Here is a 15541-nt window from a genome sequence, read left to right as displayed (position 1 = left end):
GCAAATCTCCCTGCCAGTATATTACTCCCCTTCCAATTCAGAAGCAATCCACTCTTCTCGTACAGGTCACTTCTACCCCAGAAGATATTCCAGTGATCCAAAAATGTGTCTTTCTCCCATGCACCAGCTCCTCAGCAATCCATTCATTTGCTCTGTCCTCTTATTGCTACCCTCAGTAGCTCGCAACCACAGGGGCCATCCAGTGTTACTAATCTCGTGGATCTCCTTTTTTAAAAAAAAACCTGCCTAATTCTCTACGTTCTCCATTCAGAATCTCATCTTTTTGCCTTCCTATGTCATCGGTTCCAAGTGTACAATGACCTCCAGCTGGTCTCTCTCCCCGTTGAGAACATTCTGCACCCTCTCTGAGACATTCTTGATCCTGACATCAGGAAGGCAATCCAACAATCTGTTTTTTCACTGATGGCCACAGAAACGTCTATCTGTGCCTCAAACGAGAGAGTACCCTGATCCAACGGATCTTTTTGAACTGCGACGTGCTCCTCATTGCAATAGAGCCAGTCTCGATACCAGAAACCTGGCTGTTCGTGCCACATTCCCCTGAGAATCCATCCCTACATTTTCCTAAACAGCATACTGTTTTGAAATGGTGATAGCCACTGAAGACTCCTGCATTATCTGACTACCTCTCTTACCTTTCCTTGAGTTAACCCACCTATGTGACTGTATCTGCAACGTTTTCCCTTCCTTAAACTGCCATTCATCACATCCCCCTGCTCTTGTGAAATCCTCATTCCTTCTAACTGTCTCTCCAACTTATCATTCGATCTTACAAGATACTCAAATAACGGCATTTATTGAAGATATAATCTTCACTCACACGTAAACTCTTCCTAAACTCCCACATCTGACAAAAAGAACATATCACTCTACTAAAGGCCATTTTTGCTTCTTCTCGTCTACAGACCCAGAAAATAGCATTGTCTTATTCCTTGACAACATACTGCTCAAGGTTAACTAAATACTCGTGGCTTATATTTTAAGTTTACTCAAGAGACATATCTCCATAAAACATACAATCAAGAAAAAAACCGACTCCACTCACTGCTGCAGATGTTCTGTAGGCCACACTGAAAAATATTCACTTGTCCTTTTTTGTGCTGTGACCTCTCCCAAACAGGTTCCTCAAAGATTAGTTGTGAATTGCACTATTTGTTAATTTTCTGAGATGCATTCTGATGTCCAGCGATACATGAATTCAATCAGTAAAGGCAGTAACTGCGCAGGTTCACTGCTGTGTCAGTTGGCAGTGTTGGCTTCTCTCTCTCTCCTGCACTGATCTGTGCTGCCTTTGTCTTTCCTTCTCCCTTTTAAAAGTACTGTTGCTTTGACGTCTTTTGTTTTTCCTCAAAGTTCCAAAGTAACGCAACAGCACATAAAACAGCAATTCCTGCTCCTGCAATTTGAGGGAATCATCTCTAACAAGTAAAATACTTCAAAAAAAGGAGCAGCCTGTTATAGCCTGAATTTTCTTCAGCCCTCCATCTTGGATTACCATCCTATTGAACTTGACTCAATTGACTAGTCAAAATTGGATGGAGTGCCTGGTACAGTGGATCATTTGAGCTGTTTGCCTTCCTATCTGAAAAAAGATCGCCGAATTAAAGTATCAGTACTAATTTGGTAATATGGGACAACAGCAGTAAATATTTAAAACAGCACAATATGTAGCTTCACAATCTGTAGGCCTTTTAAATTACTCACATCCATACATTACCATTAATTCAGATTAGAAAACCTGAATTAATATGCTCTCTGTGTAAATCCACCAGTGGCATTAGCAGACTTCGAACGAGCTATAAGCACTGTGAAGCTAAAACTTGAAGCTTTTGCGAAATGGCAAGAAAGTTTAGAGATTCAGCCAAATTGCGCCACTACGAACCCCGCACTAAAATAAATCGTGCCAAATGCAACCCTAGATAGTGGTGGTCAATTATTCAAACAGCATCACATGCAATGAACACTTTGCCCATTATAGTTATTGGTGGTTTTGGGGCTTGAGTAGGCACATATCGACTACAGTGCTTCCTGTTTGCAACTTCAATTACTGATCAGAAATTCGTCTTAGATTCCTATACAGCCTCTTGGAAGCCCACACCAACCTCCATCATATCGGCCAGGACAGCAGATATTTGGGAACACCACGGCCTGCATGTTTTTCTCCAAGGCTCTCATCTTCCTGATTTGGAAATACGTCTCCAAACACAGTCGCTGCGTCAAAATCATGAAATTCTGTTCTTAATGATATTGTGAGCCTACCTACAGTGCATGGACTGCAGCAGTTCAAGAAGGTAGTTCACCAGCGCCTTCTCAAGGTCAACTAGGGACGAGCAATAAATGTCTCCCAAATGAAAAAAAAATGTGTTTGGCTCTAAAGATATTGAAAAACTTTGAAAAATGAAGGTGCGATATTTAAGTAAAATATTTCTCTTTCTTTCATTTATTTTCCATTCTCTATGATGAGCAGCGAGAGAGCCATTCATTAAAGGTTGCTCATTTATCTTGCTGAAATCACTACTCCTGCCCAGGACAATATTTTAAACATTGCATTCTCTCTTTGTGACACTACGTAATAAAACTGGACACTGGACACGTGACCGATTTTGCACCAGACAAAACCCTCAGCTGGCATGGGGGACACCTATATTTCGTTTAAACAATATACACCCTGGCCTTAATTTCCTTCGGCAGTCTACACTGCTAACATCTATGTGAAAAATTGCCTCGATTGGCTCTGTTGGAACAAGCAGCACAACCAGGCCAACTCCCACCCTGTTAGTCTACCTATAATTTAGGATCAGGGTAATGGAATCTGTCATCAGTCGTGGGACTAAGCAACAGTTGTTCATTAGCAAATCTATGAGTGGTACAGAGTGATGATTCTGCAATCATCACTCCCTCTGCTAAACTTTACAACTGATGTTTAAATCTGACCGAGCGTTCGTCATTCAAAAGGTGAGATGAATAAACTGCCCTGATTGATAGCAATGCTGCATTTTCCGAATATAGAACGAAGAAGATCTATGGAAATTGAAAACAATCGCGAGTAGGCAAAAGAGATCCTCAAGTGAAATTCAGTGAACGCTGGAACAAAATTAAATGAAATGCGTCAAACATTTTCACCACGGTAAAATACCGGCAAGAGGCCATCACTATCATCGTCAATACTGACCTTCAGCTACTTCATCAATTGCCCTACCGCCGTGGTGAAGTAAATCGTGGAGCCGTTTTTTTTAATTCAAATTCCACGATGCACAGTTTTATTCCTGAGTCCTCGACGACAGAAGCAACACAACACATGTGTAACGACAATTGAGTAGCATCGAGACTTTCGTCTAACAAGCTTAAGGTTGTGTATCGTGGAATCTGGAAACAAACGTTCCAGGATTTATCTCAGATTAGGCTTTTGAAGTGCAGTGCACATCGGTTCCTGATTATCTAAATTTATGTGCCACTAAACAGTCAAAATCATGAGAGCCCAAAGTCTGTACTATTTAATTTCGATTATTAGATGAAAATAATCTGTACTATGTTAAATATCCAAGTTTTATTATACAGTGTCGCTACGTTTGCCCAGACACTCGCTGAGCAATGTAACAGTTCTTCCATTTTCAGTTCGCTTAACAGAAGAGCAGCCTGCTAAAAGAATCAGTAAGCCGACAGGAAGACATTGATAGATACAATAAACATGACTCTAAATCGGTGGTCGGTCTGCTTTACAGATAAGGGACACTGTGGTTGTAAACTCTGAAATACTGCTTCTTGTGGTGCGGACATGAAACATTCACCTTCTCAATATCAATTTCCAAACTATTTTATTAACACGTGAACGTTAGCCGGAAAATACTAATAATGTCCAAAGCATTAACCAACTGATAACATAAAACAATAGTTAAAGCAGAGAAGAAATTGTGATTTCATAATACATTTCTCTGATTAAGAGGCCGCAAAAGAGCTTTTCGACTCAGGCCGAAACATTCAAATGAAAATAACATGGTGGTGTGACGAATTTTGATATCAATTGCTTGCGAGGTTAACTTTCGACGGTAATCTCACAACATTGAAAACTACTTCGATGAACACTTGAAGTATCGAAACATTCAAAGTTCAGGGCCAATTGCTCGAAAGTTGAGCGAGTATTTTTTTTGGCGGGATAGACTCGATGGCTGAATGGCCTCTTCGGTAATACACGTTTCTATGATTCTACCATGCCACAAACAGCTACGAGGCAAGAGAAAGTTAATCAGTAAAACACATCAGTGTTTTACTGATTTCGGGATGAATAGTGACAAGGACACTGTAGCATTCTTTGAAATAGTGTCATATAACGGTTTGATATACATGAGATCAAAAATAGGATTTCCTTTTTAACGCATGCTAAGTATCTTTGTTATCCAGAGCTGGGCATCACGAACAGTATATCTCGCCATTTGAAAGACCGCGACATGCAGCTTGCATTTTATGTTTAAAAGCTTTGGATTATGATTTAAATTTTCTAAATTCGAGGCTAGCGCAAATATTCCTCCGAGATTCGAAAGTGATTAATTGTGAACTATCGCCAGATATGCTGTGTGGGGGAGCCCACATCAAAAGATAAACAAGCCATGTAGTGCATCGAGCGTATTGCGCACAACGGACAGACGTTGGATGAATAATCTGGCAAGAATTCTGTGAAATTAACCACAGTTGACACCTTAACGCGTATGATTGCAAAAGAATAACATCTTGTTCTCTGATCACTGTTTCACAAAGCACTCTCAAATCCAAAATTAATGTCTTCTTTCCTGCAATGCGTTGGTATGAAGGTGTCCACCGGTCTTCAAAGAGAAGAGAAATACAAGCTGTTCAAAGTAAACGGTTTTCGATACCGTTAGAATATTGGCCTTCTGAAACTTTTGAACAGCAGTTATCAAAATCAGGAACATTAAAAAGATTGGTGGTTGTGGTGGGGGTGGGGGATGATGAGAAACAACAATTGTAATAACTTCCAGGTGAAGAAATGCTTTCAAAGCAGAAAAAAATTAGATTATGAAACAAGGATAGCTATTATACAACACCTGGCAGGATGGCAACAGGAATGAGAAATTGTGCAATAATCTATCCAGTATAAATATGAAAGTCCTGTCTGTATACAAGTGACTCTGACTCTATACTTGAAAACATAATACGTAATTATTCATCAAGAATTACCTGCCACCGACAGAATAGTTTGTTGTCGAAGTTAGTTTCTTGCGTTGCTATCATGAATACTCCGATCGTTGAAAGGCAACGTAGAATGACAAGGTTTTAAAAACAGAAAGTCACTCTTCGATGATTCCGGTGACAAGCACACACTGTAATGATAACTTCCGGCCTGAACTGCCCCGCTATAATTCAAAGGATCCCTTCCTGTTGGTGTCCGATTAAAGCCATCAGTCGAATTTCTCCCATTACAACAACAGACTGCAGAGTTATAAATTTCAGCAGTATCTCTATCTTGTCTGCACTTCAGGGTGAGCAAAAATAATATTATTATGAGAAACAAAAAGGAAGTGGATCCGAAAATTATGATTAGATAACTATTTATACCTGAAAAATATTCCGAGTGTCTGGGTTCATCACGTTGTTCAAATGATTTCTCAGTAACATTGGACATTACGATAAAGGATATTGTGGCGCTGCTGGAAAGGCTCGGCTGTCCATTGTCCTTCACGCAGAGGACCACGCGCACGTCAATGATATCTTGATCACTAAATGCTCGCGTTGCTCTAATTTCTCCGGAGAGATGTCCAACAGTAAAAAGACTAGTATCAGTGGTTTCCAATAACTCGTAGGTAAGCCTTGCGTTCTGACCAGAGTCTTCATCCGTGGCAATTACCTTGGTGACCAGATATCCTGGATATGTTGAATGGGGCATTACCTCCACTGTTGCTGAGCTGTTCCATGTTAAAGGTGAAAGAATAATGGGTGCATTGTCATTTTGATCCAAAATAATAACGTTCATGAAGGTAGTGCTGGTCAATGGAGGCGACCCAGCATCCTGAGCTTGAACTTTCACCTGGAAATGTTTCTGTTGCTCGTAGTCGAAGGAGCGCAACGCATAAATGTTCCCATTTTTGGAGTTCATCGCAAAGTACGCAGAGGAGGGTATTTCTTCTTTCTGTCGATTATCGACAATGGAATAAGAAATTTCCGCATTCTGATTCAAATCAGCATCATTTGCACTAACTGCAAATATAGAAGCACCGGGAGCGTTATTCTCCATCAGATACACGTTATATGACGACTGCGTAAAACTTGGTGAATTATCATTGACATCAATTACTGAAACCACAATGAATTTACTTGCTGAAAGAGGAGGAAATCCACCGTCCCAGGCTGAAATGGAGATGTTGTACAGTGGGGTAATCTCATGATCCAGAAAGCCATTGGTAATCAACTTATAGTTGCCCTTCAAAGATTTTTCAATCTTGAAGGGAATATTCTCTGGGATCTCACAATAAACTTCCCCATATTCGCCAGAATCACGATCCGTGATGCTGATCAGTGCTATACAAATTCCCGAAGAAGCATCTTCCCGCACAGCACCGGACACCATCGTAACTTGCAAAACAGGACGATTATCGTTAGTGTCAACAACATCGATGACAACATTTGCAAGATTTGACAATTCAGGTGGAGCGGAGTTCATTGCTTGGACTTCAAACTCATAAACATTTGTTTCTTCAAAATCTAGTACACCTCGAACTCTGATTTCTCCAGACACAGGATCCAATTTGAACAAATCACGAATATTCTGGGAAACGTCGTGGGTGAAAGAATATGTTACCTCCGCGTTTGTCCCTTCATCAATATCAGTAGCATGAACTCTTAGCACCAAAGAGCCATTCACGGTGTTTTCTACCGTTGACGTCCTGTAAGTTTCATGATCGAATACGGGGGCGTTATCATTTGCGTCCATGACCTTAATGATGATCCGCGCTGTGCCAGATCTCTGCGGAATCCCACCATCGATGGCTGTCAATACCAGAGTAAACATTGACTGTTGTTCACGGTCCAAAGATCTCTTTAATACCAGTTCGGCCCGTTTACTGCCTCCTCTTCTTGTCTGCACTTTAATATCAAAGTGCTCGTTCGGATTGATCTGGTATGTGTGGATTGTGTTTGTACCCACGTCCAGATCACGCGCGCTCTCGAGAGGGAAGCGAGCGCCCGGCGCAATTAACTCATTGATTTGCAAATAGAATTCCTTCCTCGAAAAGACGGGTGAATTATCATTTACGTCTAGTATCTCCACTTTAACGGGATACATTTCCAAAGGATTATCGAGCGTGATTTGGAAAGAGAGAGAACAGGCCGCGGTTTTGCTGCAAAGCTGTTCTCTGTCGATTCCTTCATTAACAAAGAGGAAACCATTTTCTACGTTTACCTCCATGTACTTCTTCGAGTAATCAGAAATCAGAAGAAATTTGCGACTCGATAATTCCCAAACCTTTAATCCTAGATCATCAGCTACGTTGCCAACATATGTTCCACGTTCCATTTCCTCGGGAATCGAGTAGCGAAGTTGTTCGGAAACAAGGGCAGAAATGCAGAGCAAAAAAATGATGGACACTCGGCTCATCAGAACAGTCCCCATTGTCATACTGATGCGTCAATTCTAACAGAAAAAAATAACTAACTGTATATCAATATCCTATTTTTGAAATGAGCAACAATAAGGATATCACCTGGAGAGCTTTTCTGACCGTGACCGCACACGAGCAACGCAGACACTAGACTGCCCGTATGGTTCTGTTTGTGAAGGAGGAGGCGGTCGATCTCTTCCAACGTTTCGAATTCTTATTGGTCGACAGCGACACGAAGAGTTTCGCCCAATAACTGCAACTACTCTTAAAGCTAGACCCTTCAGTGGTCTTGTCAAATTATGGGTGTACAATTAAAAATATCTAGACAAATGGCATTTCAGAAATGGCAATTTCAATGTGCTGTATCGGATTGCCGAGCCATTTGACAATCACATCATTCTCGTCATCAGGTTTAGTTGTTATCTTGTCATTCCACGGCGTAATTGTTCATGTTTAGTTGTAATCTTGTCATTCCATGGCGTAATTTTAATAAATCGTAGGGTACGAAATTTACAAGTATTTCTAGGCGTCTCATACGAGTGAATGATTCTAAAAGTGTTTAGATATCGCTAGTACTTCAAAAAGTTAACAATATTTCCGAGACGCCAATTTTCTTTTGTTAAATAACACTGATAGTAATCGCTACGTTGGAAACAGATTTTTTTTTCTCTCCCTCAGGAATATTCACAAATCAGTTTATGCGGTTCTTTTCACCTACGCTACCTCGTTTTGAATGTTACTGGAATACACTTCTGGTGAACCTATTACCCCTCGTCCAGAATCAAACTGCCGCACCCTGACCGTTTCTAAGAAAGTATATGCCCAATAATTAGGTGCGCTGCTCCAAAATTTAGATATTCTGTTAGCATTCTGTTGAAACTAAGAAAATGCCTGTACGTCTGTATTACGAGAAACTAATTAACCCATGCGGTTACATGGTAAGAATGAGATAGGCAACTATATGCCCTTTCACATTCTTCGATAAGCAGAACAAACTGAACATCATCACATCGACCAAAATCGTTGGTGCTTGCAGTCTTTTAGTGAGTTACGTTTTGAAGCATCTCAAATCTCACTATATAGTCATTAAACACTGCAAAGATTGCCCCGATATCTAGACCGACGCCAAACTGAATAGCTCCAAGATTGAAGTATCACCGAATTCGATTGTTCTATACCTCAATCTGCTTTTGAAAATAATTCACTTGATTAAGGAAAAGTATGCTTTAACATCGCAAAAGTTAATGCGAGTTATGAAACATGCTCATGAAGCTGCAGATGTTGAAGTGCGGCGTGGGTACTGTTTATATTGGTGAGGTTAAGAATGAAAAGATGAGTTGGATGGAAACAGAGAAAAAGAGTTAGAATGTGAGGATCTCATTCCATCATCATAAAAACGCACAAGGGGAAGTAATAGCTTTTGAAACGAAAACAAATCTGTTAAGATGAGTGACGAATCCTAAATGGTTTAAATGATGGGTTTGTTCTAAGAATTCGAAGGAAGAAAGTAGACCGACATATGGATGTAACGTCGCAACGATCGGCCTCAATGATGGACAACGTGAACATCGAAGATGAGGCCACTGGTAGCAGATTACAATAGAAGAGTTTTCAAAAGAGAATGCAGTCCATGGACCGCACAGCACGCCCAATGTTACATTTTCAGTAATCGGACCCAGAAACATGGAAACAGGAGTCGGTCATTCAGCCTGCCAGGCTGTCAAGTTATTTAACGCGATCATGAGTAATCTAACACTTTAACGTCTTTCATCATTTATCCCCACAAATCTCTACCCCGTTGGTAGCTAGAAAACTAGCAAAATATGTTTAAAGCATAGTTAAACCATCCTTGAAGATTGAGCTTCTACAGCACTCTGTGTTGGGATTTCCAAGGGTTTGCAAGTATTTCATCAAAAGATCTCCTCATCCTCGTCCAGCGTGGGCATTCCTTATTATTAATTGCCGTGGTAGGACTAGGATCCCCAACCAAGGGAATAATCTCTTCTGCGTCTGTAATGTAGTGACTGTAATATTTAAATTTTACCTTTGTTCCTTATTTCATTTCAACTTATTCTCAATGTTTTGTATCGAGATACGGACCATTGTGTGTGGCGACAGTGAAAACTTATCAATATACTTGGATGCATTTGTTTTTGAGTGCACGTGACAATAAAATCCAAACAAAATCTAAATCTGTTTTCTCCTTCCCTTTAATTATGCTGCAGGTTTCAATGAGATCACTTCTTCTAAATCCTAGGGAATACACCTTCAATTTGCCCAATGTTCTTCACAGGACAGTCACGCCATCAGAGGAACAAGTCTGATGAACCTGTGCTGTACTCCCTCTGTGTCAATATTTTACACAGTACTGCCTTTGCCATGGAAGCTACCTTCTATAAAATTGAACCAGTACTCGATTATCTATAAAACAAATCCTCTTGAAATGAAGATTAATATTTGTTTAGACTTCGTAGGAGATTGCTTCACCTGTATGTTAGACTTCAGTGACACATTGATGAGGATACCCAGATCTGTTTATACATCGACACTTTGCAATTTCATGCCATTCAAGTAATGATATCACAGACTTTAAATTACATCTCCATTCGACTAATTATGGAGATTAGATAAAATACCACTCCCAGTCACAGACTCCAACCCATCTTTTAAGAAACATCTAGGAAGCATTGACTGTGTTAGGACCGGCATCTGGTCTTGTGATCTTTCATCAAGCAAATTGAATGTCTGGGCTACAACTGAAATCTTCATTTGGAAATCGACTACATATAATATTCGCAATGCAGCAAGGAGTATTTTCTAATAATTATCCACTTGTATTAACAAAGAAAGAGAACGGATACAGCGCTGCATAACTCTGTCCTCTGGTCGATCTGTCTGAATGCAAGAGCAAGGTTTGATCTGATTGCAACGTGAGTTTGGTCAGGGGAGATGCATTGTGCAATTCTGGTTGCAACGTACGAAGGATGTGATTAAATAAGGGAGCGTGTTGTCTTGACTGCAGTGATGCAGCAACGAAAAAAGAAGAGGTAAACTGTGATTGATTCTCTTACCGCAGAGTAGGATGAGGGGCATTGAGATTGAGTGGTACAACGTTCCGAGGGACAATAAAAGCCAAGGGAGAGAGAAACTTTTCCCCTATTTAGAGGGGTCAATAATCAAAACGACGTAATATCAACATAAGGGTCAGGATATTTAGAACTGATTTAAGGATTTTTCTTCTTCAACGAGGGAGTTGTGGACATATCGACCTCACTGTCTTAAACGGTGGTGGAAATAGGAAACCTCAAAAGACAACTATTTAGATGAACACGTGGACGTCGTAACATGCAAGGCAATCGGCGAGATATTGAGGAATTTGAATGTCTGATGCCCGAAACAGACACACTGTCTCTCTTTCCTACTGCAGCAACTTTAGGACTCTAGGCTCAATCTGCATTTTTTGTTGCTTTGCTGGACGAGGACTTCATCAGCTTGGTAAGCATTTATTGGCCCATCCATATAAATTGCTAACCATATTCCTGTACGTCTGGTATCACATGCAGCAGCTGTGATCAGTAGTTTGCCACCCCTCTAGGAATGGGTTTGTACATCAACCTACCGTCAGGCCAGCTCTCACTTCACATCAACTTTAAATTCAAAACTCACCTCCCGCAGTGGGATTCGAACCCACGTCTCCAGAGCATTAGATTTCTGACTGCTATCACATCCACACAAATGTCTCCCCATTGCGACTCTCAGCGATTAATTAACAAATACAACTCAAATTTCCAAATTAACCTCAATGTACTAACGTCTTTCATCAAAGACCAGCCGAGATGTCCGCGTGGATAATTCCCACATACTTGGTCTCAAATACTCAGCGATATTCTCAACAAAGGGTTTGTGTTCCTGCTGTTCGGGAATCGATCAAAGGGCTAGTCCCGTAGAGGTCCGACACAGGCCCGCTCATAATTGCCATTGTTCTCAGGTGGACGTTACTGTAAAATCGAGCGGCAAATCGATGACCTTATCTTGTCTCTTACAGGACAATGGTACGGATGCATGTCATTACTTCAATATGGAAGAGAGGAAGTAAGCGAAACACAGACGCGAGGAGATTGGCAGTTCATGGCTGCACGGTACACAGGCAGTCACTGTTGGTCTTGTCGCTTTTTCGCTGTGGTGCTTTAGCTGGAGAATGAGGCACTGCAGATGCAGAGCAGCGTTTCAGCTTCTGATTGGTAGACAGCGACACGAGCAGCCTCAAACAATAACTGCAACAATAGTCCTGAATGATATATTGTTTCAAGATTTATTGCTTCTGCATGAAATGAAAGGACGGTACACATGCAAATCCAGAATCCTTTAGAAACACAAATAAGAGCATGGTTTTCTTTTCGTATTCTTTGCAAAATTGGTATGAAGTTCTTTTGCAGCAGAAAGGCTGATTCTTCTTAGAATCGTATTTCCAATTAATAAGCAAAGCAAAATGAAGAACTATGCATGCTAGAGAATTGAAACAAAAAAAATCCGAAAATTTAGCAGACCTGGTAGCATTTGTGGAGAGAAAACAATTAATGGGTCGAGTTCAGAAGAATGTTGATTGTTTTCTTTGCACGAGGCTGCCAGACCTACTGTGTTTCTCTAACATTTGCTGTTATATTCCAAGTAATCCATGATCGTCCAGGATAATAAATACCTACTGTAATCATGTCAATATTCCCAGTAACATACAGCATATTGTGATTCAGTTTCACTTAGTCATAGAGCCATAGAGATGTACAGCACGGAAACTGACCCTTTGGTCCAACTCATCCATGGTCGACCAGATATCCCAACCCAATCAAGTCCCACCTGCCAGTACCTGACCCATATCCCGCCAAACTTTCCTTTTGATATAGCCATACAGAGTTTTTTCAATGTTGCAATTGTGCTAGCCTCCACCACTTACTCTGGCAGCTCATCCCATACAGGTACCATCCTCTGCATGAAAACGTTACCCCTTAGGACTCTTTTATATCTTTCCCATCTCACCTTAAACCTATACGCTCTAGTTCTAGCATTCCCCAACCCAGGGAAAAGACTTTGTCTATTTATCCTATTCATGCCCCTCATGATTTTGTAAACCTCTATAAGGTCACCCCTCAGCCGCCAACATTCTAGGGAAAACAGCCCCAGCTTATTCAACCTCTCCATATAGCTCAAATCCTCCAATCCTGCCGACGTTCTTGCAAATCTTTTCTGAATTCTTTCAAGTTTCACAACAACTTTCCAATAAGAAGGAGACCAGAATTCCACGCAATAATCCTACAGTAGCCTAACCAATGTCCTGTACAGGCGCAACATGACCTCCCAACTACTGTACTCAATACTCTGACCAATAAAGAGAAAGCATACCGAACGCCGTCTTCATTATCCTGTCTCCCTGCGACTCCACTTTCAAGATGCTATGAGCCTGCACTCCAAGGTCTCTTTGCTCAGCATCACTCCCTAGGACCTTACCATTACGTATATAAGTCGTGCTAAGAATTGCTTTCCCAAAATGCAGCACCTCACATTTATCTAAATTAAGCTCCATCTGCCTTTTCTCAGCCCCTTGGACCATCTGATCAAGATCCCGTTGTAATCTGAGGTAACCTTCTTTGCTGTTCACTACATCTCCAATTTTTCTGTCATCAGCAAACTTACTAACTATAACTCTGATGCTCACATCCAAATCATTTATATGTGATGAAAATTAGTGGACCCAACACAAATCCTTGTGGCACTCCACTGGTCACAGACCTTCAGTCTGAAAAACAACTTCCTTTTAGCCAGTTCTGTATCCAAATGGCTAGTTCTCCCTGTATTCCATGAGATCTAACCTTGTACTCCCCTCTCCCATGGGGAACCTTGTCGAACGTCTTACTGAAATCTGTATAGATCACATCAACCACACTGCCCTCATGAATCCTCCTTGTTACTTCGTCAAAAAAAAGTCAATCAAGTTTGTGAGACATGATTTCCCACGCACAAAGCCATGTTGACTATCCCTAATCAGTCCTTGCCTTTCCAAATACATGTACAGCCTATCCCTCAGGATTGTGTCCAACAACTTGCACAACACCGACATCAGCTCAATGGTCTATAGCTCCCTGGCTTGTCCTTACCACCTTTCTTAAACAGTGGCATCACGTTTGCCAACCTCCAGTCTTCTGGCACCTCAACAGTGACTATTGATTATACAAATATCTCCATAAGAGGCCCAGCAATCACTTCCCTAGCTTCCCACAGAGTTCTAGGCTACACCTCATCAGGTCCTGTGGATTTACCCACTTTTATACATTTCAAGAAATCCAGCATCTCCTCCTCTGTAATATGGATATTTTCCAAGATATCAACATGTATTGGCTTGCATTCTCTACTTTTCACGTCCTTTTCCACAGTAAAAACTGATGCAAAATATTCATTCAGTATCACCCCCATCTCCTGCGGTTCCACACAAACGCAGCCTTGCTGATCTTTGAGGGGTCCCATTCGCTCAGTTGTTGCCCTTTTGTCCTTAATATATTTGTAAAACTGTTTGGATTCTCTTTAACACTATTACCAAAGCTATCTCATGTCCACTTTTTGCATTGCCTCTTTCCCTCTTAAATATACTCCAACTGCCTTTATACTCTTCCAAGTATTCATTTGATCTGTCTTGCCTATACCAGAAATATGCTCCCTTCTTTTTCTGAAGCAAAACATTAATTTCTTTCGTCATCCACCACTCCTTATACCTACCAGCCTTTCCTTTCACCCTTATAGGAATGTACTGTATCTAGACTCCAATTATCTCATTTCTGAAGCCTTCCCATTTCACAGTCGGCCGTTTCTCTCTATCATCTGCCTGTAATCATCTTTTGAAAGTTCTTGCCAAATATTGTCAAAATTACCCTTTCTCCAATTTAGAACTTTAACTTTTAGATCTGGTCTATCCTTTTCCATCGCTACTTTAAACTATACAATTATGGTCGCTGACCCCAAAGTACTCCCCCATTGACACCTCAGTCACCTGCCCTGCCTTATTTCCCAAGATTAGTTCAAGTTTTGCACCTTCTCCAAGAAGTACATCCACTTATTGAATTAGACACTTTTCTTGTATATACTTAATAAACTCTTCCCCATCTAAACCGTTAACACTATTGCAGTCCCAATTTATGTTTGGAAAGTTAAAATCCCCTACTATAGCCACCCTATTATTCGTACAGATAACTGAAATATCCTTACACATCTGTTTCTCAGTTTCCCTCTGACTATTAGGGGTTCTACAATACAATTCCAAACAGGTAATCATCCGTTTCTTATTTCTCACTTCAACCCAAATACGTTTCCTAGATGTATTTCCAGGAATACCCTCCCTCAGTACAACTGTAATGCTATCCCTTATGAAAAATGCCACAACCCTTCCTCACTTGCCACGCTTTCTGTCCATCCTGTAGCATTTGTATCGTGGAACATTAAGCTGACAGTCCTTTCCATCCCTGAGCCATATTTCTGTAATTGCTATGATATCCCATTCCCAAGTTCTTAACCATGCCGTGAGTGCATCTGCTTTCCCTGTTAGGCGCTTTCATTGAAATAAATGCAATTTAATTATCAATTTTACCTTGGTCTCTGTTTCGTCCCTGCCAGCCCTGACTGTTTGACTCGCTTCTTTTCTCAACTGTACCAGTCTCTGGATGATCTCTTTCCTCACTATCTGCCTCGGCCCCACTCCCCATCTTAATATTTTAAATCGTCCTAAGAAGCTATGGCAAATCTCCCTGCCAGTATATTCCAATGATCCAAAAATGTGTCTTTCTCCCATGCACCAGCTCCTCAGCAATCCACTCATCTGCTCTGTCCTCATCTTCCTACCCTCAGTAGCTCGCAACACCAGGCGAAATCCA

General features: G+C 40.9%; 1 protein-coding gene across 1 annotated transcript in view; it reads right to left on the bottom strand.

The window, feature by feature from the left end:
* LOC132823105 (uncharacterized) overlaps nt 1–7639 on the bottom strand; it is a 34773-nt gene extending 27134 nt beyond the window's left edge. Inside the window, exons 1-2 of the mRNA XM_060836644.1 lie at nt 5255–7639; nt 2124–2232 (exon numbers count right to left, since the gene is read on the bottom strand). Of these exons, the coding sequence (XP_060692627.1) occupies nt 2124–2232; nt 5255–7639 (2494 nt within the window). The remainder of the gene's footprint in view (nt 1–2123; nt 2233–5254) is intronic.
* Nucleotides 7640–15541: the final 7902 nt, after the last annotated feature.

Source organism: Hemiscyllium ocellatum, chromosome 16 (genome assembly GCF_020745735.1).
Source record: "Hemiscyllium ocellatum isolate sHemOce1 chromosome 16, sHemOce1.pat.X.cur, whole genome shotgun sequence".
Classification (NCBI taxonomy): domain Eukaryota; kingdom Metazoa; phylum Chordata; class Chondrichthyes; order Orectolobiformes; family Hemiscylliidae; genus Hemiscyllium; species Hemiscyllium ocellatum.
The sequence above is the reverse complement of the archived record's forward strand: the minus strand, read 5'-3'. Positions and strand labels throughout refer to the sequence as shown.